General features: G+C 43.9%; 1 protein-coding gene across 2 annotated transcripts in view; it reads left to right on the top strand.

Moving 5' to 3' along the window:
• ADAMTS17 (ADAM metallopeptidase with thrombospondin type 1 motif 17) overlaps window positions 1-27455 on the top strand; it is a 154312-nt gene that overhangs the window by 101236 nt on the left and 25621 nt on the right. The window contains exons 15-20 of one of the 2 annotated variants that reach the window (XM_030954968.1): window positions 95-215; window positions 2417-2491; window positions 7868-7948; window positions 12580-12737; window positions 16543-16702; window positions 18557-18692. In XM_030954968.1, coding sequence (XP_030810828.1) covers window positions 95-215; window positions 2417-2491; window positions 7868-7948; window positions 12580-12737; window positions 16543-16702; window positions 18557-18692 — 731 coding nt within the window. The remainder of the gene's footprint in view (window positions 1-94; window positions 216-2416; window positions 2492-7867; window positions 7949-12579; window positions 12738-16542; window positions 16703-18556; window positions 18693-27455) is intronic. The other variant, XM_030954969.1, reaches the window with a different exon arrangement.

Here is a 27455-nt window from a genome sequence, read left to right as displayed (position 1 = left end):
TCAATCAGATGTCAATCTTAGCCTTGGCCTCATTGTTTAGAGATGCTCTGACCTTGCAAACAAAGTAATGGGGGTCTCTGGTTGTTGTCATTAGAAAATTGGCTGCGATGGGATCATTGGCTCAGCTGCCAAAGAGGATCGCTGTGGGATCTGCAGTGGAGATGGGAAAACCTGCAAGGTGGTGAAAGGAGACTTCAACCACACCAAGGGCATGGGTGAGTAACACTCTGGGGTTCTCCTACATGCTGGAGGAGAGTTGGGTAGCAGTGACAGCTCTTCCTCTTGGATAGCACTGGGGTCACCTAGCAAAAACAGCTCTAGGGAGCTCCTAAGGAACACAAACAAATCCCAACTCACTTCAGATGTAATATCCGATCTGCTTCTTACTCGTTCACCCAGATACCAGCCACTGCCTCTGCCTGAAATTCAGACTAAAGTTGTGTTTCTCATTCTGAGTGCTACTGATGCTGATGATTTTAAATAGGAGACAAAATCACAGAATCTTTCCCAGTGGGAGGGAAGTTGGATTTCAGCACCATCTTTGAGGTCTCAGAATGATGCATGTTGCATGTTGTAGATGATTCATGTTATAATCAGAATATCTCAGCTAAAGGAAAGAGCAGTGCACTCCCCTCTGAATATTTTTACTGATTCCCTGCCAGCAAAAATATCCAGTATAGGATATAAGACTTTTCCATTTCTTGTTAAACATTAATGTATGTACAGCTTGGTGTTTGAATTAGTCTTTGTTCCAGGGTTTCTGTACTACACTTCTGAGAACCCTGTTATCACACATCCTTATTAGCCAAAGGGAGGGAAAGCCATGTCCAGAACTTGGAAGCTGCTCCAGGAGGAAGCAATTGTCCAGAAAAAAAATATTTCCCATTCAGTGAATACAGAACTGGCATTTCTGTGTGGAGAAATACATTCAATGTGCTGCTCCAGGGCTGAGTTCCACAATGCACATGAAAATCCCCTCTCAGCACTCACTTCAGTTCAGTTTAGTGGCTAAAGCAGCAGCAGTGCTTAGCAGCTCCCTTTAGTCCACGTCTCAGCTCTGAAGTCTGAGGCTCTGATTTTGTTCACTGACCTCTTCCTCTGCACCCTCCTCCTCCTCACCTGTGGGGCCAGCTGGGATCTGTCACCTCCTGTGAGATGCAGGTAGGATTTCCCACATGCCACCACGTCTCTCTGGAGTACATCTGTGTGCTTGGCCAACCTGTTGAATGTTTCCTGCATTAGTGCCTTTGAGTCTTTTGTCCCAATTATCTTCCACCCACTTACATCAAGCCTTTTACATATGATGCAAGTGGTGGGAAAAGTTCCTCATTTCCATTGAAAAAACCCCATCTATTCTCCATTTCTGTATCAGCTTATACAGCTTTCATGGATTTCTTACATGCTGCTGAAGAGTAGCTATCTTTTATCTTTTCCAATGAGTCTACAAAACATCTTGTGCAGATAAATACAGAATTTCTGGGTCACTGCCAGGAGGTTGCACCCGTTTCCAGCTACACAAACTGCTTGAGGTGGTGACTTTACAAGGCTGTAGGAGCAGAGCAACTTCAGCCTTAACTGGCTGCCAGGACTCTGCAGGAGCTTTTCACCCCCAGAGCCCTGGAAACTAATCAGAAAGGATTCCTGATGACTCATGGGCAGTGTTCAAGCATTCAGATTCTCTGCTGATCATCTCAGACACACAAACCTGTCAAAGTTGCTTTGTCAATGCAGTGTTTCCATCTTTAGCCATCTCGCATAATCTAGAAGATAATTGTTTTTACCAGTATAACCTCATAACCGTTTATTAGGTGTTTTGTTTTATTTTTAATTTCATTTTGAAAGTCAATTACATTTTATGTGTGCTTCCATCCATTTCTGTTCACACGCTGCTGTTTTGCAGAATCAGGTCCTCAGGTGAACCCACTGAATTTCATGCAGTAAGCAAAGCTCCAGGTCTGGGTATCACAAGTGAACTTGTGAATTTCTCAAGGAGAAAAAAGGCTTTTTATTTTAAATTGACAGTTAGGCAAAAATGTGCAAAACTTTGATGGAAGCTGGGGCAAAGAAAGATCCACAATATTCTGGTGATAACAAGATCAAGGTTTGGGTGTGTAAATGATTGCACAGTTCAGTGGCAAATACCCATGACCTGGCTGCATTCCAAGTCAAAGCCAAGACCCCGAGTCCAGTGTGCTGATTTATTATTTCAAAGGAGAATAGATTTCAAACATCAAGACATTGATTATTTTGGAGTGGTATCTGTTTGGGGAATTGCAGCTGCAGCCTTGAGCATTGGCTCTGCCCGTGGGACTCCTCTGGTTGCAGGATTGGTCCCTCTGTGTCCTGTGATTGCAAATGATGTTGTGGAGCCCTGTGAACTGAACTAAACCCCTGCCAACTCCTTTCTGTTTCTTAGTAACCAATAGTCATTGTAAGAAGGTTTCCACATGTGTGATGGCAAAGGCAAAGGCTGTTCCCAAGTGTTTCTCGTGTAAGATACTTGAATGCTGTTTGCAGTGTCAGTGGGTGTCGGTGAAATCCTTTGGTGTTGGTCCTTTATCTTCATTTTGTCGGATTAGATGGGGAAATTTGGTATCAAAAGCCATGGATAAACTTCAAGTCCTTTTACTGTTTCACTTGCCTTGTCAGAGATACAATACAGATCCTTTCCTTTTAGGGAACCTATCTGTGGAAAGGAAGCCAAATTTTCAAGCACCAAGCAAAAAGAACCAGGCCTGTTTCTTTTTTCCCCCAACTTTAATGTCACAGAGGTTCTATGCACCAAACAAAAAGAGCCAGGTCTATTTCTTTTATTCCCCAACTTTAATGGCACAGAGGTTCTATGCACCAAGCAAAAAGAGCCAGGTCTATTTCTTTTATTCCCCAACTTTAATGGCACAGAGGTTCTCATGCACCAAGCAGAAGGAACCAGGTCTATTTCTTTTATTCCCCAACTTTAATGTCACAGAGGTTCTGCCATCCTGGTGGGAAAGACAGTGGAACATTCAAAGTGCCTCATAGGAGATCCAGCAGTTCAGCTCTTAGCACCTGTGATCCAGGGTGATCCAACTGGAAATGGACCCCATTTTTCTGCAGGAGAGGAGGTCAAAAGCCTTAATTTATGATGCTAAACATCACATACACTTGTGTGCAGCTGGCTGTCTTCAGCAGGCCAGCTGAATGCACTGTTTAGACTGAGGTTTCCTTTTGACTGGCAACATGCCTTGTACCTATTTCTACAAAATAATTTTTCAAAACCAAACACAGAGTTGTTCTGAAGTCCACCTCTGTCACTGCCACTGTACAGGGGACTTAGAAATGAAGGACAGCTCTTGGACTCCTGTCTCTTGGGGAGCTGATTTATCACTGACAGCTTCTCCAAGGTTGTGCCTGTAATGCTCAGAGACCTGGGTCTGTCCCTCCTGATTTTTCTCAGCCACATCAAGATTTTCATTTATTATTGTGACTCAAAAGAATTTATGGTTATAATTCAAAAGAATGACCACAGATGTTTGGATTTTCTTTTTTAATGGCAGAATCTAATAAGGTGAGATATGCCAGTTGTTGTAACTGTCATTTTGGGAAAGGAAAAATACACCTTTGCTAGGAATTTTTCTTTTTAAGATGGTAGAAAAGTAGAGGTTTTATTGCATATGCTGTTTGTCCAGCACTTACTAAAAGAATTTTGAACAGTAGTGCTGTCGTGCTGGCTGGGAGCATCTTTAGCCAACACAAAAATATCTTTTTTTATCAATAGGATGCACATGTAAATTACAAGAAAATAGAATTCTACCTAATCTTTAACTCAGAGATCACTTATGGGGGTTTCATCAGAACATGCAAGTTAGAAATCCCAGTTACCAACTTTGCTGCAATAGTAGGAGGCTTTGAAATTTATCCATGGCTCTTCAGAGAAATTATTTTCTTGCAACTGAGCTATCCCATGGCTGGAAGTGGACAGGTGCCAATGCAGGATTTATTCTCAAACTAAAAGCAAAGGAGAATCATCACAGCTATCCAGAAAACAGACACATAATTTGCACTCCACTGCAGCAAGTAGCAATCAGCAAAAGCTGCAAGGTGGGAAGGAGATGGAGTCTGGGGTGCTCAGCTGGTGCCTATCCCTGAAGTACCATGGAAGCTTTGCTGGCCTTGGCTGGCAGGTAGGCAGGACAGCCTGATCTCCTTGGCTTCTACCCTGAGATCTTTGTTCAAAGCACTTTTGGGAGGTTTGATAATGGGCTGGGCACTGTTGACCTCACAGCTGATTTTGGTGTGTACAGGGATAGATAGGAAGGTGCAGTGCCCAGGGGTTGGTACTTTCAGCCATGGGATCATTTGTCCTTCACCTCTGAGTCCATCTTTCACTGCAGTGTGAACCAGAAGAGTTTTGCAGTAGATCAGTGGCATTCTGAAGTTCACACTAAACTTTCTGTTCTTTCTGGGAGTAATAACAATGGCTAACAATGGATTTTTCTGTGTGGGCTGCTTTCCTCTTGCAAATCTCTCCAGCATTTAAATGAAGATACAGTAGCCACTGTTCACATATTAATCTCCTTGATGACAAAGCCACCTCTTTGTTCTGGTGTCTCTCCTAATACGAGTTATACCATAAAATTTGTATCTAGGATTTGCTTCAATCACAGTCTTACATTCCTGAGACACTGATGTAATGCAGATTATCCAGAAAGATTGGTGTGTGCCAAAGTAACTGTTCCCAAGGTGGAGTATACTGCATACAGCACTATAAATTATCAAATAATGAAGTTCTCCTGTTGTATTTTCAAAGCGTCATCTTAACACGCTGATTTATGGGTGAAATTACTAAAAATACGGCCTGATAGTTGCCAAAGCTCATCAGTCTTTAACCAGTTCCTCATTTAAAGATGAACTTTAAGCCCAACCTTGCAAATCCCAGCCTTGCAGACAATTATCCTTAGACCTAACAGAACTTTGAGAGTCCTTGACTGGGGGCCAACTCTGAGACTTTTTTTGGTCATTCTAGCTGACACTTGATAATCTTTCTGGCAATCTGCAGTTACAGTTTGCTTAATAAAATGTGCCTGGAAAACACTGGAGGTGTTTCCTGGTGCGGTTATCTCAAAGATCAGGAATCTGTGACCACAAGCCTCCCACCAGCTCTGAGGACCAGAGTGGAGTGGTGGAGGTGATCCAAGTTTGTACCTGTGGCAAATTTACATAGGTAATATCCAGTCTGTTTGCAGCAGAATTTGACCACTAACTCACCCAGCATTGCTGGAGGTAATGAATGAGAGTGTCCAGATGCTCCTGGTGGGACATGCCCAAGGTTCTGCTTCACCTCTGAGAGGACAGGTCAGATCCAAACCCCTGCAAAGCATTTGGCAGTTCTCCAATAGGAGAGTGAAGGTCAGCAGTCAGGTTTGTGGCACAGTGAGATAACACAGTGTGTTTCTTTTTATTCAGAAGCTGTGAGTGCAGCCCTCCAAAGCCATCAATCAGGATTAGAAATTACACAAGGAGAAAAAATCTGGTGTGAGACCAAACCAAACAGTCTCCAGAGCTAATACTCTATTAATAGCTCACACTTGACTATTGTAAAATGTAACATAAAAATCACCTTTCCACGTGGTGTTTCTCTCATGGCACAGTGATGAAATGAGTGTGTTTAATGGCTTGAGCTGAGCCTCCAGCACAGCTCCAGAGTTTGCTCACCTCTAAAGGAGTGTGACACACTCCTGGCTGCTGCTGGGTCAGGGGGACAGATCCAGAGTTCACTGAACTTAGTGACTGCCTTCCGCTAAATTCAGAGTAACTTTGTCTCCAACCCCTGCATGATTTGGCTTTGGGCATTTGTATCTGGTTTAAAAACTAAGTAAGTAAATAGTCCCCTGGTAGGTACATTAAATTACCTGAAACTTGGGCATGTTCCAAACTGGCTTCTTAACAGGAGTGTTCAGGGTGTATCAGGAGCTGTCTCCTTGTGACAGACTCTCACTGGTCACACTTCTGCTGTGTGTTCCTGTCTTGAGTAGCTGTTGGTTGGGTTTATATGCAGCTGCATGGGGTGCAGTGGGGATGTTTGATATCTGACTGTATTGGCTGTGATTTGGTGTCTCAGCTGATGAAAACCCAACTCCTGGCAATGTCTAGGATGAAGCCCAACATCTGTCTACTCTGATTTCATAACATATTTCCGTATTGCCTTTGTAAAATTGACCCTGGAAGTAATGATTTTTCCTGGTAAAACCTAGGCTGGAACAGCAGCTGGGAGAGCCTCTGGCTTCTGTGCACAGACAAGGTCTGAGCTCTGTTGCCCCTCTCTCTGGTTTTCCTGCAAGGGATGAGTGACCATTTCTGGCATATCCTGAGTAAGGGAGAAGTAAGTGATGAGGAACAAGTGCAAGGAGAACTGAGCTGAAGAGTGAGATCAAAGTGTCATTAGATACAACAAATCGGGGAAAGAGGGAGCCTGTCTGGCCCAAGTCAGCTGCCCACCTTCTGCACTTGATGAAAGCCAAGAGCTCAAGCCTTACTCATGAAATGAATTTTCAGGAAATGAATCCACCATCTGAGACCCCAAATCTGTTTCACTCCGTGTCACAATGGAAGGAGAATCACTTAGTCCTGAGGTGCAAGAGACTGTCACCATACTCTTTGGAGTCCTCCCTGTATCAGCACAGCTAAAGCAGGGCTGCACTTTTATCCCTAAAATAGCTCCCTGAACACTGCTAAGTGCTAAAGGAATCACTGCTCCGTGTGCCAGCACTTCTCCAACCCATTGCTCTAGACAGCTCACAATTCCCATAAAGGCATCACTGACACACAACAGCTTCACAGAGCCCTTTAAAGCAAGAAAAGTGGATGAGGGGACATACAGGATAAGCTGCTTAACATCTAAAAGAAAGAGGACAGCAATAACCCCAAAAAGGTGCCAAGTGATACGCTGCAAAGTAAACTGGGTGGCCAATTAGAAGGAATCAAGTCATGGTTGTGATGAGATTAGTGTCATCTACAGAGGCCTGATTCAAAGTCCATTGAAGCCATTGGAAAAACTCTGCCTGGCCCTTTGAAATGGGCCCTGGTGTTCCTCTGCTTTATTGTTTAAAGGCACTGCTTCCACCCCATGGAGCAAGTCTGTAACTCCACATGTCTCCATAGAGGAAGAAAAGAGGCTGCATTTCCTTGTAGCTCCTGCTTATTCCTACTGTATTCTGTGAGTCAAAATTGGTCTTTGAAAAATTGTTTAGAGGTGGCCAGTGGTCAGTCCTGGAGAAACTTCCAGCTGTGTTATTGCATTTAATCTGAGCTGTTGAATTCTCAGCAGTCCAGTGCAAGGAGATCATTATCTCCTCCAGAATTTTTGTACAGAGCTGAAATGTAAATGAATGAAAACAAACTTTTCCCCTCATTTTTTACACTAATTCCCTCTGTCCAGTTTTAGCATCATCAAAAAGTTTTGTGGAAGTGAGTCCTTTCTGACACCACAGCCTTGACAGGGAGGACAAAGCAGGAGCAACTTTTGGAACATCATTTCACATGTCTGTTCTGTGCACTGTTGCTCCTGACAGTCACACTTAGCAGTGTCCTCGTGCATCCCTGTCAGTACTGCAGGAAAACCAGGATGGTTCAAAGGGTGCAGATCTAATTAGAGCTAATTAACAAGCCTGAAGTCACAGCTGAGCAGCACTCATACATTTCTGCTGATATGTTAGTCATGACCACGCCTGTGACAGCAGTGAGAAGTGGCTGCCAGCACAGGGATCTCATTTGGAGTGTTTCTCACTCAGTCCTGAGCCCGGAGTTGAGTTTTTCTCAGGGAGATGGGGGATGGCTGCTCCTGGCTGGCCCTGCCCTGCCTTCATTCACCCCTTTTTTGTTGCTCTAGGTTACATCGAAGCCGCTGTGATCCCTGCGGGTGCCCGGCGGATCAGAGTGGTAGAGGACAAACCTGCTCACAGCTTTCTGGGTAAAAAGACAAAAGTAAAAATGTTTTTATTAAAATCCAGCTCTGTTTTCTTTTTAAAATGGCCCTTCTCTAAGCGACCTGTAAGGTTTGTTGCTGCCAGGGAGGGGTTGGTGATTTGAGTCTTGCTGCAATCTCTGCTTTTGTGGCTTGGTTTCATGATGTTGTGATGTGATAGTATGTGACACATACAGGCCCTGTGCAACCTGGAAGGACCAGAGAGTACTTTTATATACAGACAGAAGAGTTCCTGAGCAGAACTTGGCAGTGGCTTGCACAGGGCTGCCAGGAGCACACAGCACTTCAGGAGGGAGTGGGGAAGAGAACAGTGTGTTTAGAGAAGGGAATGGCAGAGGTACTGATAGGAGGGCGCCCAGCTCAGTCTGAAGCAGAGGCAGGACAGGGCAGCTGATATCCCTCAGTAACCTGCTGCCATTTCCTACAGCAGCACATTTTCATTGGATGCTGTACCCAAGACCTGATCCTGCATTCTGAGATGGGGTTGGCTGCAGCCTCTAGTCCACTTGCCTCTATTTTATCAGGCAAAAAAAATTGTTTAATCCTCTTGTCATTTCTACTTCTGCATTCCTTTAGAGGGGAACAGGCATCCTCTCCTCCTTTTCCTATTGGGAAAAAAAGGTTTAGACATGGCTGATGGGTAAGATTTGCATGTGAGGTTGTTGTAGGGCAGAATCTGTCAATGAATTTGTTGTTCAGTTACTCATTGCATAAATTAAAGGTCAGAATGGCATTTGTAAAGTGCAGCCAGTCAGTTACACTGAAGATCTGTTAATCTGGTCTTCTGCCTCTCCAATGTTTGAGGCATTTCTTTCTCCGTCATTGCTGTGCAATAGATAAAGGGTTTTATCCCCATCTACTTCTAGGGAGTCCAGGTCACAGAAATGCCCCATTAGCCCTGAATTTACACAGGAAGCCTGTGGCAGAGCAGAGGCTTCAGAAAAAATTACCCAAGATCCAAAAAAACCCTGGCATGGTCCCAGAGCTGCATGGCCATGGAATTGCTTCCAGAGAGGAAGGAACTCTGAGAGGATTGCAGAACATGTCACTCTCTTGTTTGTGAAGAGGAAACTGAGGTGTTGCAGCTTGCTCATGGCTATGCAGGGAGTCAGAACAAAGCTCAGACCTTGGTCTCTGATTTCCATATTTTTTGCTTATAATTCCTCATCTCCAACCAAAAGGAGATGTTAATATCCAGCACTGGAATATCAGATGCTGCTGAAAACATTTGCATAGTGGCTGTGTCAGGGTTTCAGCTCTAGTGCTACTGATTTTCTGTCTTGAGATGTTGCTGCAGTTGGCAATATCACTGGGAAAGATGCTTTTGTTCTCTTTCACTCCAGATCCAGGGGAAAAAAGGAGGGCAGATTATGTCATTCAGTTGCCCTTTGATCAAAACCATTGGCATTTGTGCCACTTCATGGTAGGAAGGAATATCACCACTGCTCCTATTTCCATAATGCTTTAGCCAGAGGATCCTGCCTACACGAGATGTTTGACATAGCAAAGGCTGGTGGAATAATGGGAGCCAGTGTTTCTTTGGGTTTTGCAAGTGCTCTGCCTTCTGGAAACCAGCCTTTTTGTTTGTCTTGGTGGGGTTTGCATGGGGTATTTGGGCTTTGGCAGATAGCAGAGCACTGAGAGTCTTACATGAGTTAGAAACTGCCCTTCCTTGGGACAACATAACCTTGACTAAAGCAGATGGTTCCCCACTGGGTGGTGAAGATTAGGATTGTGTATTTTTGAGAGCAGGAGCTGGCCCTCTTTGCATCACATAAAGATAGATAAAAATCTGGCTCTTTTAAAGCTTTTAGTGCTTTCAGCTCTTTGGTTCATGGTCAGGAGCCAGGAGAACCTCTCTAAGCTTTCCAGGGTTTTCTCTTTCAAGGAACACAACACAAAGAAAACATGCCCAATGCCTTGCTGAACTGAGATGAGGAATAGCAGCAGGGGGGTTCCATAGGGCAATAAAGATGACCAAGAAAAAGTCCCAATCACTCTTAAATTCAGGTCTGAGTGTGGAAGGATTTTCTATTTCAATAGCACTGACAAAGCTGAGTCCAATCAGGTCCTATTTCTACTCAGAACCAGGTACAACATTCTGGAAAGAAGCCCAGCATAATTTGGAATCATTATTCCATGTGCTGGGAGCAGTGCCTGAAGAATTTCCCTCCACCTACAGGCAACCCACGCTGGCTGCCTTGGCTGGCTGTAACTCTTAAAAACCACCTTGAACAGGAAATGCCTGGGCAGTTTGTGTCCACAGGCTGGGAAGCAAGCTGGAGAGACCCAAGGTGGAAATAAAGATCTGACTAGATGCCAGGTTTAGAAGTTGATTGGTCAGTTCCTGCCTTCCAGCCAACAAGAAAAACAGAAGTTACAGGTTTTGTTGCTGGGGTTCCTATTCCTCCTCCTCTTCTACTGTACAAGTTTGAGTTTAGTTCTGTCACCTCTGGGGCTGGGCACACAGCCAGTGGTTGTGTGTGACAAAAGCCATTGGAGTTCCCTGTGTTTGAGACATGGAAGGTTTTGTAGCTGCAGCAGTGATCTTGCTGATGGGGTAATGGAGGCAAACAGCAATGACAACACTTTGGCCTAAGTGCTCTGCTCAGTCCTCAGTGCAATTCCTGCAATCCTCGAGGAGCACCTTTGGGAACAGGTCTGTTTCCAAACTCTCCATCTCTTCAGCCACTAAGGGAGCAGTGCCTGCAGCAATCAAAATCAAACCCTGCCCAGAAAAGAGGTTCACAAAGATGAAACATTGGTTTTCATCAGCAAATTATCTCCCTTTGATGGTGAGCTGGAACCAAAGCATGACTTAAGTCACTCAACCTCTTAGACAGTTTGGAGCACATGCTGGGCTATCTTTCCTAGTCAGCCATGCTGCTTGGAGATAGTTTTACCTCACCCACAGCTTTGATCTGCCTGAAAGCCACTAGGTCTTGGCAGAGGAAAGCAGTCCTGCTTCAGAATTGTGTCTGCAGCTTGCAGAAGGTACTTTGTAAACTGAGGAACAAAGCAAAAAGAGAAGTGAGCCACAGGGAGAGACACATTGCTGCAGCATGCACATGCAAGGATACCATCTTACCCCTGGGCTGTATGCCAGGGGGAACTTTCCTCAGAAAAAATACTCTCCCACTTCAGTTCCACTTCACCCTGATTTTGGAGCCTCTGCTGGGACTCTGAGAGCTGTCAGGAGGGTTGTGTGCAGCAGGACAGATATCCACCTTTTTCCAGGATTCCCAGTGTAGATGCAGAGAACCTTGTGACCTCCACTTGCTCCAGATTCCCCCAGAGTTCAGACATCACAAATGATATATATATATATATATATATATATATATATATATCCTAAGCACACCCAGGAGAGTTTGCTGGCTATGGAGGCTTGATCCAAAGGGATGACAATAGGAGATTTCCTATTGGCTTCCAAAGGCTTTAAACAGCTTCTCTTTCCTTCTTGCAACAAACTCAGTTAAGTGAGAGCAAAGTTCTTTACTGGAAGAGAATAAAATAGGCATGAGATGCTAGAGGTTAAAAAAACATCTTGTTAAAGGCTTAGCCAAAAGACACAGTTAACCTTGAACTAAGGAAGCCCAGTAACATGTGGGATATTCTGTCTGTCTGCTGTCAGGGCAGATTTGATCACAGTGAATGGATCTCCACAAAGGGGCCTGGCACTTTGTGCTGCAGCAGGGTCTGCCAATTTCCTCTTCCCTCAGTGCATCACACCAACATCTGGATAACTCTGCTTCCGTTCTAACACAGAAAGCACATCAATCCCTAAATCAGCTTCCACTGATGAGTCAACAGTAATGTGATGCCCTTATGGCTGGAGCTGTCTTTGAGTGTTTGAAGGACATCAGTGATCCTGATGCAATAGTTAGGCTGGAAAAATGGACATACTACTCCAAGTATCTTTTCTTCTCAATATTAATCTTCCTTCTGAAGTTGAGCTTTCCATGTTGACCTTAGTGAGGCACAGAGGCACAGGATGGGTGTGACCCTACAGCACCTGGCCTTATGCACCTATGCATTTGTGTCCAGCATTTGGACTCTGAAAATAGGGTGGCCAAGTTCACATTTTGCCCACTGACCAGCCCCTGCTTTGTGACTTGACTTCTTTTACAGCTGTGACATCTGAATGTTAATTTTTTCAATGTTTGGTTATGGAGCACACACAAACACAGCATCAGTTGTATTTTGCATTTGCAAATCTTCACGTGTGTATCGACAAAGATTGGATTGATCTTTTTCTCAAGGAGAGTTTAGGAAAATGTGATCTCAAAATCTGGAAACTGAAAGAAAATTCTGTTGGAAACTAAATTGCAGATTTGTCTTGTTGCATTTTAAAGGAGAGTGTAGAGGTAAATGATTTATGAATTTTATGTTAATTCTTCAAAATACCTTCATCAACTGAAGTACAGAATATATCCAAGTTAAAAACATCACAATAGGCCATCTAAAAGTTAGGGAGAGTTTATTCTTTTAAACTCACATCCATTACAAGGTTTCTGCATCTTGTGCTTGAGGTACCTTGAGACAAAGGCTCAGTAGTCTGTATTGTAATTATGAATTTGCTTGCATTTCATTCCGTGGTCTTTGGTTCATTGCAGCTTTAAAAGATTCCAGTAAGAGATCCATTAACAGCGACTGGAAAATTGAGCTTCCTGGTGAGTTTCAGATCGCAGGCACCACTGTCCGGTACGTGCGAAGGGGGCTGTGGGAGAAAATCTCTGCCAAAGGACCAACTAAAATACCACTGCACTTGATGGTAACTTTATATCCTTTGTTTGTGTTTCTTAAGTGATGCAACAGAAAGGGTTTATATCCTAGCTGAAAGTTAAATTTTGATTGTTTGCTTCCTCACCACAGTGTTCTTTTGCAGCATTGCAGGGGCTGGAGAAGCCCAGCTCCCCACTCAAAAAGTGATGCCCCATCCTGGGAGAACAGGCAGTGTTCATTCAGCTCATGTCCAGTGCAGGAAATCCCTGTAATGTGTCACAGGTCCATTTTAGGGGATGTATGTTCCCAAGGACCTGAATTATTTCTTGGACATACCTGATCACACACATAAAAGCATATTTGCTGAAATCTTTTCATCTTATGCCAGAATGTATGCTGTTCTCTTACAGAAGAGGTGCAGATCTAGCATGCACAGATGATATATGTGAATTTGAATCTAAGTAATGACTTAATTACACACAGAAATATTCTTTGTTTTCTCTGTATTGTTTTTTCAATTGTATGTAGTTTAAGGTGGTTTTTGACATTTTTTCTTAATGTTCAGCATAGCCCTTCTGTTAAGCCAGGTTGGTATTTTATGAACAGCCATGTGGCTGAACATGAATGAGAAGTCCACAGGGGTGAGAAGAGCAGGACTGTGGTCCCAGAGCTGTCATTGGTGGGTGACAGGGTGACCCATGGGCCAGTCCCTTAATGCTGGTGTAACCTTAACATTTGTATTTGTAAGATAGCTGTAATAATTCCTGTCTCATATATCTGTTCCTGTTTAAAAGTCTGCAGAAAGCTTTACGGGTTCTGTAGCAAGGTTTGCATAGAAAGTATATTTGTTTTTTTATTCTATTCCATTTTTTTCTGTGCTGTTTCTTCTCCTTGTGACTTTTTGCCATGTTTGTTCTCTGAAGGCTATCTGTAAGCACTGCTAGAAATCAGCATTCTCTCCCTTCCCTCACCTGATTTTTTTGGCTTCCTGGTGTTCATTGTGCAACACTTCCTGACCCAGTTTGAAAAGCTCCAAAGATGCCTGAACTTTTCACACACACAAAAAGCTGACAGTAATACCCACTTTGTCAGTACTTTCTTGGTGTCAAAATCTGCTGCACAGGAACATGAGGGGTTTTGTCTTTGCTTTCTCAGACAGATGAGTGAGTTTACAGGCTCACAGACCAGTGTAATGCTGGATTCAAAGAAGTTACAGCTGGAGTGGTCAGAGGCGCAGGGTTGGGCACACCAGCACCTTCCTGGCTCACCCATGTAGTCCAGGGTGTGCCCACTCAGAGGAGGTGGATTACAGAAGGTCTATTACACCCTCTTCACCATCAGAAACTTCTTCTGGACTTTGGCCTTAACACAAGCCTTCCCTCCTGAAACCAGGACTCTGACAAAGTTCCTTGTACTGCCAAGCTCTTCCCAAGCTCATGTGAGAAACAGGAGTTGCACAGGTACCGTTTGGGAAGATGCTGTGCAGGGTTCCTTTGGCAGCTCCTGGAACCTTCCAGGGCATTGCTTGGTTGAGGTCCACTGCAGTAAAATCTGGATTTTGGCATTTTGTGAACCTCAGCATCAGCAGATCTTTGGTTTTAAAGAAATGCTCAGTTCCCCTTCGTTATGGAGTAAGTAGCTAACATAGGAGTGATTTTGAGCTTCTCCATGAGTGTCCTGTCCAGATACAGACAGGCCCTTACAGCAGACATAAGCAGAGGAAATGTTCCTTCTTCACCTTCCTTCAGAGGAATGATTAAAAATGAGGAATGTAAAAATTACCAGACCATTAAAAAAACATGTGGTTTTAAATCACTACCAGTGGTAAACAAAGCACACATGAAGTCTTTGCTTCGAATCAGATACAAATCTTTTCCCTGATACAGGGTGGTGGGTTTCCTTCTTTCAACACAAGAAAGACAGGATGGTTACCAGTTCCCTCTAAATAGAAAACTGTTGTTCAAACAGTGGTGGAATACACTGGACTGACAAAGAGCCAGAAGCTTCAGTCAATCCATTGTGACCTGCATTTGAAACCAATTATACACACATACACACACCCCCCAATTATATATGGCTACGAAATTGCATGAAATTGGTTTCATATGGGCCTTTAGATTCACTGGTCTCACACCCATATTGAGATAATAAGGATTTCTTTTTAGGGGCTGGTTTTTAATACTTGAGGCATTTCTCCAAGTGCATTGCTGTGTGTGTATTTCTTGGAGAAACTGGTGTTTGTGTAAGTAGGCCTGTGCTAGTCCTCCTTGTGCAACAGAGGACAACCAAACACTCCCAGAGCAGAAGGGGGCTTTAGACAAGGCTGGCTGATCAGTTCTCTAGAACAGGAGTTTGTATCTCCTGCACTTCAAGAAAGCCAGAGCAGGGCTCAAGCTCTCTGCCTCTGCCTGCCTGGTGTTTGAATTGTGTTTAGAAAAACCAACATTCATCTTTGAAATTGTAATGATGGCTGGCTGGTTTCAACCCTGGTATTCAGTCCTGGAAGTGAGGCCTCCCTCTGTAGCTGAAGCAAAATCATGTCCTTGTTCCCCACATCCTCTGGGAGGGGCTCATCTGCCCAGGGTTCTGCCCTGTGCAGGGCAGCTCATGGGTGCTGAGTTTGTGGAGCCCCCTCAGTGTTCACAGCACAGGCTGCCAGGGCCCCTTCTTTCAGCACATTTGTGTGGTTAAACAAGCTCCTGACAGCTTTAGTGAGATTATTGGTTAAGTAGGAATGATTGTGCAAATCTGAAGGGGAAACAATGATTGTTGGGGGATAATAGCATTTGCAAATTTGTCTTTTTTCGAACAGGCAGCTGCTTGCCCCACTTATGAGAGCCTTTATTTGATAAGGCATTGCTTCTATTTCAGTAGGTGACAAAAGCCAGCACAATTCACCTGTTTAATGCTGCTCAGATCATGGGATAATAAGTATAAGTAAGTTTAAAGCCACAGCATGAACATTACAGTAGTACTTCTATGGCATTTGTTAATACTGTGGTTACTGAGATTCCATGGACCCTGTTCTCCATGGGATATCTTCCAATCAGTTCTGACTCAAGCCAGGGAAAGTGAGAGCCAAATGAAGTCCAACATGTAAATCAAAACAGGACTCTCATCTACCTATGGTGAAAACATAAACATTTTTCTCTGTTCCTTTGGTAACAGTCAGGGAATTTTGGAGTAATAACACTGGAGACATCACTAGTGATTCCATAGGAAATAGCCTGCTGTTGGAAGCAGGTTTCACCTTCCTCTAGCAATATGCAGGGATGAAAATATATGTTACCAGAAGCTGTATGATATGGCTTTTGCTTGTCATCCACAGTTTTCTGAGACATACAACCCTGCTGCTACAGCTTGTCAGCAGGAGTAGTCATACTTGCCGTGAGTGCCACATTCACCAGGAGGCAAGGGACTTCTTGTGCAGCAGTTGTTTTTGCTCTGAGAAGCATCACCTTGTTCTTTCACATGTTTAAGTCTAGATGCTCTTTAAAATAATTGGTATATGAAAAGTGCTGATTTAATGCTTCCTGTTGTCTTTCTCTTTGAATAGCCAGTGTCCTGCTGATCACGTGTGAGGCTGGAAGTTATGCCTTGAATTCCAGGTTTAGACATCCCTGTGCTGCTTTAAATATTCACAAATCATAAGCAGTTCTTGCTCCTGCAGTTGCCCTGTTTTACCAGTACTGTTGTAATCTAAGTTTTCTAGATAAAGATTTGGTTGCCTTTCACAAGGTATTTATATTTTAGGGATTTTTTCCTGAGCCAGCATTTTCCAGCAGTGCTATCCCAGCCTGTTGGCTCTCCCAGCACAGTGTGTTGCAGCAGCCTCTCTTTTCCTGCCGAACCAGGTGCTGTTATTCCACGACCAGAATTATGGAATTCATTATGAATACACCATCCCTGTAAACTATACTGCTGAAAACAGAAGCGAGCCAGAAAAGCAACAGGACTCCTTGTACATCTGGACACACAGTGGATGGGAAGGATGCAGTGTGCAGTGTGGAGGAGGTAGGGACACCAGGAAGCTTGGTGGGAATCCCTGAGTGGTGTTTGCAGCCTCCAGCCACAGGAGAGGTGGAAATTGGCCATGAAAATGGACTTTGCTATAATGAATTCAATGAAAGCTCATTCTCACCAGCTCTCCCTGCTCTGATCCCCATCCCCACAGTTAATTTCCAGCCAGCCTTTTGGCAGGGACACTGCTCTGTCACTGCAGGCAGAGCTGCACCTGGATTCTGTGTGCAGCCCCAGCCTCCAGCCCCCACCACATTCCTGGAGCAGCATCTCACAGGTGTCCAGGCACGCTCAGGGAAAGGCCCTTCCTCCCCAGGGATGGAGCAGGGCAGTGCTGCTGGGCCAGCTCCTGGAGAACTGCATCAGATGCTCCCACCCAGGAGCACATGGCAAAGCTCCCTTCCCAGAGCATCCCTGGTTGTGCCCAGACAGATCTGCTGCAGCTCTAGGGGAGTTGGTGCTGTGAAAGCAGAGACTGCTTTGTCAGACACTGTCCATTGCATGTGCAGTGCTGGAAGAAGGAGTTTGTTCCCTGAGGAAAACAGATCATTTCCAAGCATTCTGGGCAGTCTGTCTTCACCAGCAGACTCAGATATTTATGATGTGACATGACAGGAGGAAAGAGCTCATCTTCACATTTACAGGCTCACTGCCCTCAGTGCACTGAAATTACTGATTTTTTTTTCTGTAAATAGGACTCACTTTAGAACAGACACTCTTGCATTAAAATAATAATTTTTAAGCCATTAAACCCTCACGTGAGGGAAAAGGAAATTTATTTGTGGCTCTTCTGATTTTTGTTGTAAGACTGTTACAAATTTGAATCAAATCAGTGTCTTCCAGCATAGCTCCCACCAGTACTAGCTTGATAATTGGTCTTTTATTTTAGTTGTCCAATGCTTTTGCTGCTTATCCAAGCTGGGAAGGCCTTTTTCCTTTCCATACAGATGTTTGCATATTTTTTATTAACAGAACATGAGTTATTTCTTATTTTCAGCTGCAGATGGTGAATAAACTCAATCTGACACAGACTCAGGGTTAGAAAACAAACTTGAGAAGCCAAAATTAGCAGTGAGGCAAAATCACACAGAGCAGGAGTAGCACTTTCCTTGTCACATCTGGTTACTGTCAGGCTCCCTGTGGCACAGCTTTCCTGATGCCACTCAGTGGAAGGCTGAACCCTGAGGGCCACACTGGATGAAGGAAACTCCTGGTGCACAGTTTATGTGAGAAATGCTGACTCCTCCTGAGATGCCTCCTGCCACAAGGATTTTAAAGCAGTATATCTGGAAGAGCAGGAGATGAGAAATAATTTGTTTTGGTGGCTTTATTTTCTCTTTGTGAAATATGAACAAGCTGAGTTAATGACTCTTGAACCTCGGTCAGTCCTTTTCATCCTGACTTCCTGCCCGGGGAGCAGCAGGAGGCAGCTGTCCTGTCATTATCAGTCACATTATCAGGGGCTGGGAGGTCGTGTGATTTCAGCACATCTGCCCGAGGTGATGACAGGGCACAGCTACCTGTGGAGGAGGAACCAGAAATGAAAACAAATTGTTTTAAAGCTCCTTTCCACGTTAAACACTAGAAGGAGAAAGCCCAAGTTGCTGCCCGTATGAAAGAGCCAATTGCTTGATTATTAGGGAAAGATTTGTAGCTTTTCTGGAAAAAAAAAAAAACCAACACAAAACATGCCAGTACAAAGGTCTGGCAGAAGTGGAGAGTAAGATTTCTTGCAGAGCTGGTAGAGTACATCTGGGAGAGGGAGCAGGGAGCTCCAGGCTTTTGAGTTTTGGAGTTTTGATGAGTGGAGGTGGTTTTGCTCAGAGTTCTTTTTGATTTGGCTTCCAGGTGAGAGGAGAACCATCGTGTCCTGCACTCGGATCATTAACAAGACCATGACACTGGTGAATGACAGTGACTGCCAGCGAGTGACCCGCCCCGAGCCCCAGGTCAGGAAATGTAACACACACCCCTGCCAGTCACGGTAAGGAGTTAAAAACACTAAAACCAATATCCCTTTCCTTCAGAAACTGCCCCTTTCCAAAGCCTCCATCTGGTGAACACAGTGAAAATGTCTCAAAGTATTGGGACACATTGTTAGCCACAGTAAGCAGCTGTAATATTCATTTCCTTTTGTTGAGCAGGTCAGATTTTCATTACCTCAGACAAAACCCATTTAATCTGTGGTCAGTAAGGCCAGATTCCATGCAGGCTGCCTTCATGCATTGTCTGGGGATGGTTTTCTTTTCCCCTTGGTTGCCTCCTGGGAGACAGAACTTACAGTATAGAGTTAGACAAGAGTAGAGTGACTGCATATCTAACCTTTCTTTTTTTGAATCAGCACAGAATGGGGTCTAATTAACTGTCAAACAGTACTACAAAAACCCTGAGGTCAATAAATTAAATTATGATGAAACACATTTTAGATGTTTTTCTCAGTAAGGGTGCTTTTCTCCTCACTAGTTATTAGAGATCTCTAAAAATAATAAAAATATCTTTTTTTTTTTATTTGGCAAGCACTTTCAGCTGAAATTATTTTGATCTGTGTTATATTAAAAAAGACATTTCTGGCCAAAATGACAAAAGACAGGAAGGTAAATTAATTTGTTTCGTTTGTTTGCTAGCAAAAAAAGTTCACTCTTGTTCTGCAGTGATGTTTAGCATTGTAGTGTAGAAACTCCAATTTTGATAGTAGCTAGACTAACACCAGGATCAGGGGTTTGATCCATGTATGGGCCATTCACTTCAGAGGTGGGCTCAATGATCCTTGTGGGTTCCTTCCAACTCAGAATATTCCGTGATAAAATCAATTTCAGATAAAGCTGAACAATACCTAAAAAAGCATCTTCAAACCAACCTGCTGGCTGCTGCATCTTGGATAATCAGACAAGCCAGGGAAATGCACCGACAAAGCTAATCCTGCTGGCAGAAACAATGAGGGGAACAGCAAACAGCACACTTCCTTCTAATTAGACCTGCGCTCTGATTAAAGTGCCCTGGAGCAGGGAAATGCAGTGTCAGGTCATCCATCAATAAGGCTGGTTCAGGTTTCAGTTTCTGTCTGCACTGCCTGTTATTGCTGCTGGACAATATTGGCTGTACAGCTTGCAGTACTGAAAGGTATAATGAGATACCCTGGTGTGTAAGGAGAGCCAAAATCCCAATGGCTTCAAGGAAACAACTGTTTCCTTGAAGAAGGAAGTTCAGTGAGGCTGGGATTTCTGTCATGTCACTCTCTCAGAAAGAAACAAAAAGCATCTGCTTGTGTTGCTGCCCTGGCATGAAGTATTTCTCCCAGATCTTTTGGAAAGCTGTCAGGAGCAGACTGGAGTGAGCCCAGGCAGGTATAGGAGGGGTTCCAGGTGGTAGAGATGAAGAAAAGCAATTTTAAAAGTTCTGGAAGTTGTGGGCAGCTTCTGCCTCTACCTGCTGAGAGCAAGGATGGGAAGTTCTGGCCATGTCACAGCCCTGAGAGCCACAGTGTGCTCTGAGGGACCTCCATGACCTCTCTTTACTTGCCCAGCACTGCTGCCTGTCAGGGCAGTGACAGTGGGTGAGGTTAAATCACACAAAACCTCCTCAGAAAGGATTACTCTGCTCCTGTATCCAGCCTGTGTTCCTCTGGGGAATTGGGTCCAGCCCTAAATGTTATTCCAAGGTCTCTCTTCTGTGTGGAGCCAGCAGGCAGTTTATGGGCACAGCTTACACAGCTCTGCCCAGCTGCAGTCAGCTCTGGCACAGGGACACTCTTGTTGGCCCAGTTTTTTCAGAGCAATGACAGCACACACTGTCAATGTGCTTAGAACCTGGAAAGGCCACAGAATCCTTGCTGATGATCTGATAGACCACACTCCCTCACTCCCTCCGTGTAGAGTACACTTTCACACTTAACATGCTTTTAACTGGAAACATTTTCAGAAGCACATTCTCTGTGCCTCTGTAGAATTTAAATTTCCACTTGCGTTTGCCCACCCAGACATTAGAAAAGCATGCTTAGCATATTCTCTGACCAAGAACATCTTAAAGAAACCATTCTCTTTCACCATGTCAATGCTTTTTTTTATGAGCCCTGAATTTGTTTTAGGGTTTCAAGTAAAATTATTGTAGCATCTTGTTACAATAAGGTCCTTTCCCATTTCCACTCAGACCTAAGCCCTTCACCTGAGTTCAGAAGAAGGAACAATGCTGTCCTTTCTTTAGTAAACTAGCTCTGTTTTGTGCATTCTGAATTGCATTTGCACTTTCACTCCAAATTTAGGAGAATCACCTTTCAGAGTATTTATGTCTAGAAAGGGGTCTTTTGGCCAGCACAGGGCTGGGTCAGAGGACACTCAGTCTCTGTTTCACTTTTGGATGGGCTGTGTGACTTTAATTCACCATCCCACGCTGTCCCTTTGTTTCCTCTCTCAATCTATGTATAAGCTAGAGTGCAAACTCTTTGGGATGGGGTGAGATCATATTGTTTAAGTGGAGGAAGAGGCTGTTGCTGTTGAGATTGTAATAAAAATAAAATAAACAGTTACCCACATTTATAAAGTGATCAGGAGAAAAAAAGGATATGTTATTAATAATAGGGTCTTTCTTCCAGCACGATCCCAAAGTGCTTCGTAAGTTCTATATCCCTTTGAACTTCAGCCACCTCTCAGGAGAGCCAAATAATGTAGGGCAGGGGACAGTACTTTCATGAGGCCAAGGAGAAGATTGGAATTCTCCAACTGCAACCCAGCATCTGAGGAAAACAAAGCAGGATTTAAAACTTGATTGGATACACTGACATGTTTTAAAATTAAATGTCAGAGAAGAGAATTTTCTTAAGGGTTTTGTTGAAACTGGCAAAAATAAAAGAATCTTTCATTCTTTATTATTGTTACTCTTTCACCTTTTAAAAAAAATGCCTCTTTTTCTTCTTATTTTATTTTTTATGTTCCTTGACCCTCTTTTTCCATTAAATTCTTTACAGCTTCCTTTCCTGTCCCAACTGCACCCTATTAGCACCTCTTTATTCTAATCCTTTGCCTAGCTCTTTAGGTATTTTTTACAAAACCCTGCTGTAACCAGATGGAATCTGGATTCCTGCATGCGGTGTGGATGGGTCGCTTCCAGCACGCCCAGCACCAACCCAAATACAGCGGCAGGGCCGGCCCTGGGGCTGGCACCCGACTCACAAATCACAGATCCCATCAGCTGTTTTCACTGAAAACACAGCTCGGCCACTGGCCACACACTTCTGCATGCATGGCTGGGGCTGTGGCTATGAAACTGCTCCCCTCCAAGGCAGGAAAAGCACCAAAACCACATGAAATTCCCCAACTGTTGGACTTGTAATGGACTGTGTGCAAACACTGGTAATTTTTCTCCTCTTTGCTGTAAGAGATTTTAGGAGGGGTTAAGTTCTTTCAGGGGCCTGCTGAATATTTGGTGCTCTTACATGGATGCTGAACAGCAGCATAAATGCCAGAAATCCCTGGCTGAATCTACAGAAAACCACAGGAGACCCTGAGCACTTATTTTCACTGTTTAGGACTTGAAAATATCTGCTGAGCCCAAGGATTAGTTTTCTGCTATTACCAGCAGCATATCTTAGACTGCTTTCTATGAGCTGAGCATTTTCCACAGGCTCCTTCCCTCACTGGGAGGCTCTCCTTTGACCTTGCTGTTCATGTGGGTCAGAACCTTTCATTTCCAGCCTCAGTTACTCACTGTCATTTTTCAGCCTTTTTTTGGTGCATCAGCTCTGTTCCTTTTCTTACAGTATTTTCCCTCCCTTCCTTTCAGCCTTGGGCTATTTGCCACAGGACACAACAAACCATTGTATCTCCTCCTTCAATCATTTTTCTGGGCTAAATCCATTACTTTAACTTCTTATTGCTTTTTTCATGGCTGCATCATATTTGTGGCTTACAGTCATTCGAGATGTTTTCCTCCTCATTTATGTCATTGTATGAACCCTGCTTTAACACAGAAATGCTTGTTATTGGTCCCTGAGCCCTCAGCCTTGCACTCTGTGCTGTTTATTTCCATCCTAGTTTTGTTATTGCAGTACTGAAGGTGATTCAGTTCTTCCTGTTTGACATCCTAATCCTCTGAGGCATTGACACTGCTCCTAGGCTTTGTGTTGTCAGCATTTTCTTCAATTTTCCAGCAGTTTTCTTCTTTTTTTGTGCCAAGGTCATTAATGAGCATACTGAATTAGATCAAATGCAAGACAGACCTTTCAGGAAGCCCACTAGCAACTGATCTAAATTCCTTTCAAACCTGATCCTCCTTTGCAGCACTAAAGGTAGATGGGAGGCCAGCTCTCACCTCTCTATGAATTACACAATTATATCTATGTTTCCCAGCATGTCACCAGTAAGCATTTCCCATGCAGCAAAAGGAGTTCTTCACCAAACAGATTAAATCTACCACATTTCCTTTGTCTGGAAAACCAGTTATTTTAGTCAGAGAAATGCAGCCAATGAGTTTTGCCTGGAGGAAGCCTATCTTGCATCCTTTTACCACTGTGTCCTTGATTATTGTTGCCCTCCAAATCAGCTCTAAAAGCTGGCACACTGCTGAGGTCAGCTCTGTGGTTACATGGGTCATTTCCTTCTTTCTTTCTTCTCTTTCCCTTCCATTTTTCCATCCATGGGCTGGAATCCAGCACCAGGCTCCCCAAGGGTTCACACACCACATCAGTGCCCACTGGGGGGAAATGAAGCCAGTTCTAAGAGTCAGTCAAGGCCCCAGTTGGCTCAGCACCTCAAAAACATGTCCAAAGGCTGGGGAGTGCCAAAATAATGGTGCCTTAGTGTGTGATGGTTGATAGTGCCCATTGCTTTGACTCCTGGTCTGATTTAGGCTTAGGGTGTGTATCCATGTGCTGACTGAGAGTCCACCCTGCCCTCTAGACTTTACCACATCCCTGTGACAGTGCTCTTTTTAACACCCCAGGAATACAGAAATCAGAATAATACAGAAATCAGTCTGTCTCCCTGACTCTGGGCTCTTTGCACCCCATTTCTGCGTGTTCTCATCACAGGTAGATGGGGAGCAAAACAATTTCAGATTTATTTTGTGAGGTGGTTGTCTTGCAAATACTAGAATTTGGGGGAGCAGTATGATGGAAAACTCTTTGAGAACATCAGCAAATTCCTCACAGAGCTGTACAGAAATGGCACTAAACTGGAGGGGTGTGGGTGTTTGTTTACTGAAGGGGCTGAGCTAGATATTTGATGGCTCCAGATGGGTCATCCTTTCATTAATGCAGTTTATCATCCATAAGGTTCAATGCCAGCAGGTTCAAACTCTTGTCTGTGCCTTTTGCTGAGAAACATCTTTGATGTGCATTGGATTTGGGTACATGAAAAAAAAGAAAGAAAAGAAGGAACAGCCATGGGGAGGGTTTCATTTTAGCCTGGAAATCTGGCATCAATAGTAATGTTAGCACCCTTTGATCCAAGGAGGCACCACGTAAAAACTCATTTTGAAGTGCTTCCCAAAGCTGGAGTTGGGATCTCCAGAATCAGCTTGAGCTTAATGAATTTGCCAGGACTGTGCTGGAGGGGCTGGAGCAGGGAATGCTGTGCTCTGGTGGCAGCTCCTCGGGGCACTGCCTGCAGCAGGGCTCCCGGGGGCCTTGCAGCAGCAAAAGCCAAAATTCTGCACCCCAAAAACCTGAGACACTCCAGGCATCTTTATGAGGGGTGGCTGATATCTTGCTGTGGGCACATCTGGGGGCCAGGTCAGTTGATGGTGATCCCCATCCACCAAAAGGAGACAAAAACTCCTGTGCTCCAGATTGTAGACAGGTCATCAAGTACCAGTCAGTGGCTAAAAAATTAGCCACTGAAAGACAATTTGCTTGTATCTTCCAGCAAATCCAACAACTCAACTCAGTGGAGCAATTCTGGCAGAGAAGGCTGGAGAACAGACAGTGTAGAATGAAAAGTGCTCTTTGGCTACTGCTAAATGCATTTACATCAAACAATCCAAGATGATTTGCTGGAGCAGGAGTTAATTTGGCATTATTTTCCACATGGAGTCATGAGACAGATCCCTTAGCTTTGGTGTAAACACCCAGGCTGGCTTCCATCACTTCTTTCCCAGTGCAATGTTTGACTCACCAACCTTGTGGTTGACCATTGCCTTGTTTTAAAATGTTACATGATCTGTGCTGCTTTGTTTTGAAGCTCTTCAGGCCAAGTGCAGTTCTAACCCACAGAAAAGGATTAGCAGGATAATCTAGCAAAATATTTAATTGTGAAATCCACTCCTCCTGCTGCCTGCTATAATGATCTTCACAGTTTGCATCGTGTGCTGGGAGCTGAGGAGGCACTGCCTTCCTGGAAGGGCAGGGAGTGGAGCTGGAAACCAGTTGCCATGGAGGTAGGTGTAGCTTTAATGGGGCAACTGGGTAGGGAAAACTCACTGCAGAGGAGCTCTGAGAGTGCTGAAATTCTGTCCCTTGGTGCCAGCCAGCAGGACACCTCCTCACACTGACCCCACACTGAGTCCTCCAAAACTGACAGATCTGCTCATCTAGGGGAGGAGGAGAGGGAACAATGGCTTCCATCTGAAAAAAGAACTTCCCAAGGTGTATGTAAATTATAAAACATTGTTCCGTGGCTGATCTTATTGGTGGGAAATTGAAAAAGAAAAAAAAAAAAGCTGTCAAAATGATAATCACTAAAGAAAAAAAAAAACCTGTGTGAGTGAAAGTTGGCAAGTCTGTTAGCAGAATGACTACTGTACTGGAAAATTACTGAGCACTGTTTATAAAGGCAATCAGACAGGAATGTTAGTCTTGGAGTACTACTTTCAACATCAGCAGCTGTATTATTCTACTAGATTCCTTGTACTTTTCTCCAAAAAAAAAAAAAAAGCCTTTTAGTGACTGGGTGTGGCACAACCTGTTCCCAAGAGACAAGATTCACCTGATTGTTTTGAGTCCAGTGCAGCAGAGAGGTGGTGGAAAGCATCAGGAGTGTGTGGGGAGAGGACAGTCCAACAGCAGAGTGCCTGTGTGTTTCATGGAAAACACAATTCCATTTGTAAAGAGACTTTTCTTCTACATGGTCGAGCATGAGCTTGGTTTGACAGCTGTAAGCAAAGTATATCTGTCAGTTCCACATGACTGATTCTAAGAAATCTTTTCCAATTCTTCTTGCTAAAATTATCCAATGTAAAATCCTGGCCCTGCTGAAAGTTGGTCTGACTTTTGCCTAAATCAGTAGAGCCACAGTTTCCTCCAGGTGCCTCAGAAAACTAAGAGTGACTTCAACGTGATGTTGCATCACAAACTGGTGCTAAAGACAACCAGTGCTAACTGGGTATGGACTTATCCTCACCTGTGCATTAAACCAAAAGGTTTTCTGTAAAATCTGTTAGAAATAGAACCCTCACATTACATGGCTTTAGGTATGTTTCTGTCACATGGTTTTTTCAGGCATATTTTGTAGGAAGTTTCCTCTGATGCTTTACTCAGCAGTAGCACAGGCTCTAAACTGTAGGTAAGAGCCAGCTCTAAAAAACCAGGTTTAATAACAAAAAAAAGTGTTATTGCAGACATATCTTTGGTCATACCAAGCTATTACTGTGAAAGCAGGGAAATAAATATCACTGTAGCATTGGGAAGGCAACAAAAGTACCCTGTAGGTAGTGAGGGGATGTGTGAACATGGCATGGATGTGTAGTTAGTGGAAGAGAACACACTGTTCTTCTACAGGGCTCAGGGCAGAAACAACCAGGGGAAGTTTAATGGGTCACAGTATTTACCCCAGAAGATGGAATGGCTTTATAAGAGACTGAAAATCTCTGGAAAGTGACCTCATGTCTTTTGATTGCACTGCCTCATCCCCATCCTTCAGCCTTCATCCATTTTATCTTCCTAACTTTTTTTTCCCCAAATCTTTAGCTCCAAGCCCTCATTTGCAGACATTCATCTCCCCTGGGTTTATGTACATTGTACTGCAGGCATTTCTTTTCCTAGAAAATGTGGGAGTCTTAGGCAGGCAGGTAGAGTAGATAATTCAAGGTTAAAAACTAATCCAGACCATAGAAAGATCAAATGATTAACTGAATCTCCAAAAGATATTTCAAATTTGCTCCAGGGGCCTGCCAGAGGAGTGTTGCCAAAGCAGATTAGAAGAAGAACTTCCAATTCCTCAGAAGAGATACTGAGAGGTCAGAGGTTGAGGAAGACTCAGAAGACACAGATTTAGAGCAGCCCTCTCAGATTGCATGCCCTGCCCATCCCAGCTTTTTGAAGCTTTTGAAAATCACACCCTTCTGGGCATATTTTAGCTGGAAAGACAGCCACTGACTGGGGTAAAATCTCTGCTTAAAAGCTCATCACTTTCTTCCTGAATCTAACCACCAGCAGGGATCACTTAGCTCTGGAATCTTCTGTAGAGGTAAGATCACAAAAAATAATAATACCAGGGATGAAGGCATCCCTGTGGCTGTGAGAAAGATGAGTGTGTTTGTCACGTAAATCTGTGTTTGTTGGCAAAGTGAGAGGCTCTCCTGGGACCCCAGCTGGAGCACTCCCCTGCTCCCACAGAAGATAGGTTATAACCTGGGAGGGAAAGACCAAGCTGAAAAGAACTCGGGTGTCAAGCAATCCCTAAGATCAGTTTACAGGCTTAAAGTGTAACTGGAAGCCAAATTCTGTATATGATATACACAGGGCTTAGTGTACAGCAGTTAATTGGCTTAGTTAATAATACAGAGGCAGCCTGGGGTTTGGAGTTAGAACACTGGAGTT

The sequence above is a fragment of the Camarhynchus parvulus genome, chromosome 10 (genome assembly GCF_901933205.1).
Source record: "Camarhynchus parvulus chromosome 10, STF_HiC, whole genome shotgun sequence".
Taxonomy (NCBI): domain Eukaryota; kingdom Metazoa; phylum Chordata; class Aves; order Passeriformes; family Thraupidae; genus Camarhynchus; species Camarhynchus parvulus.
Note: the sequence above shows the minus strand (reverse complement) of the source record. Positions and strands in the feature narration are given on the sequence as shown.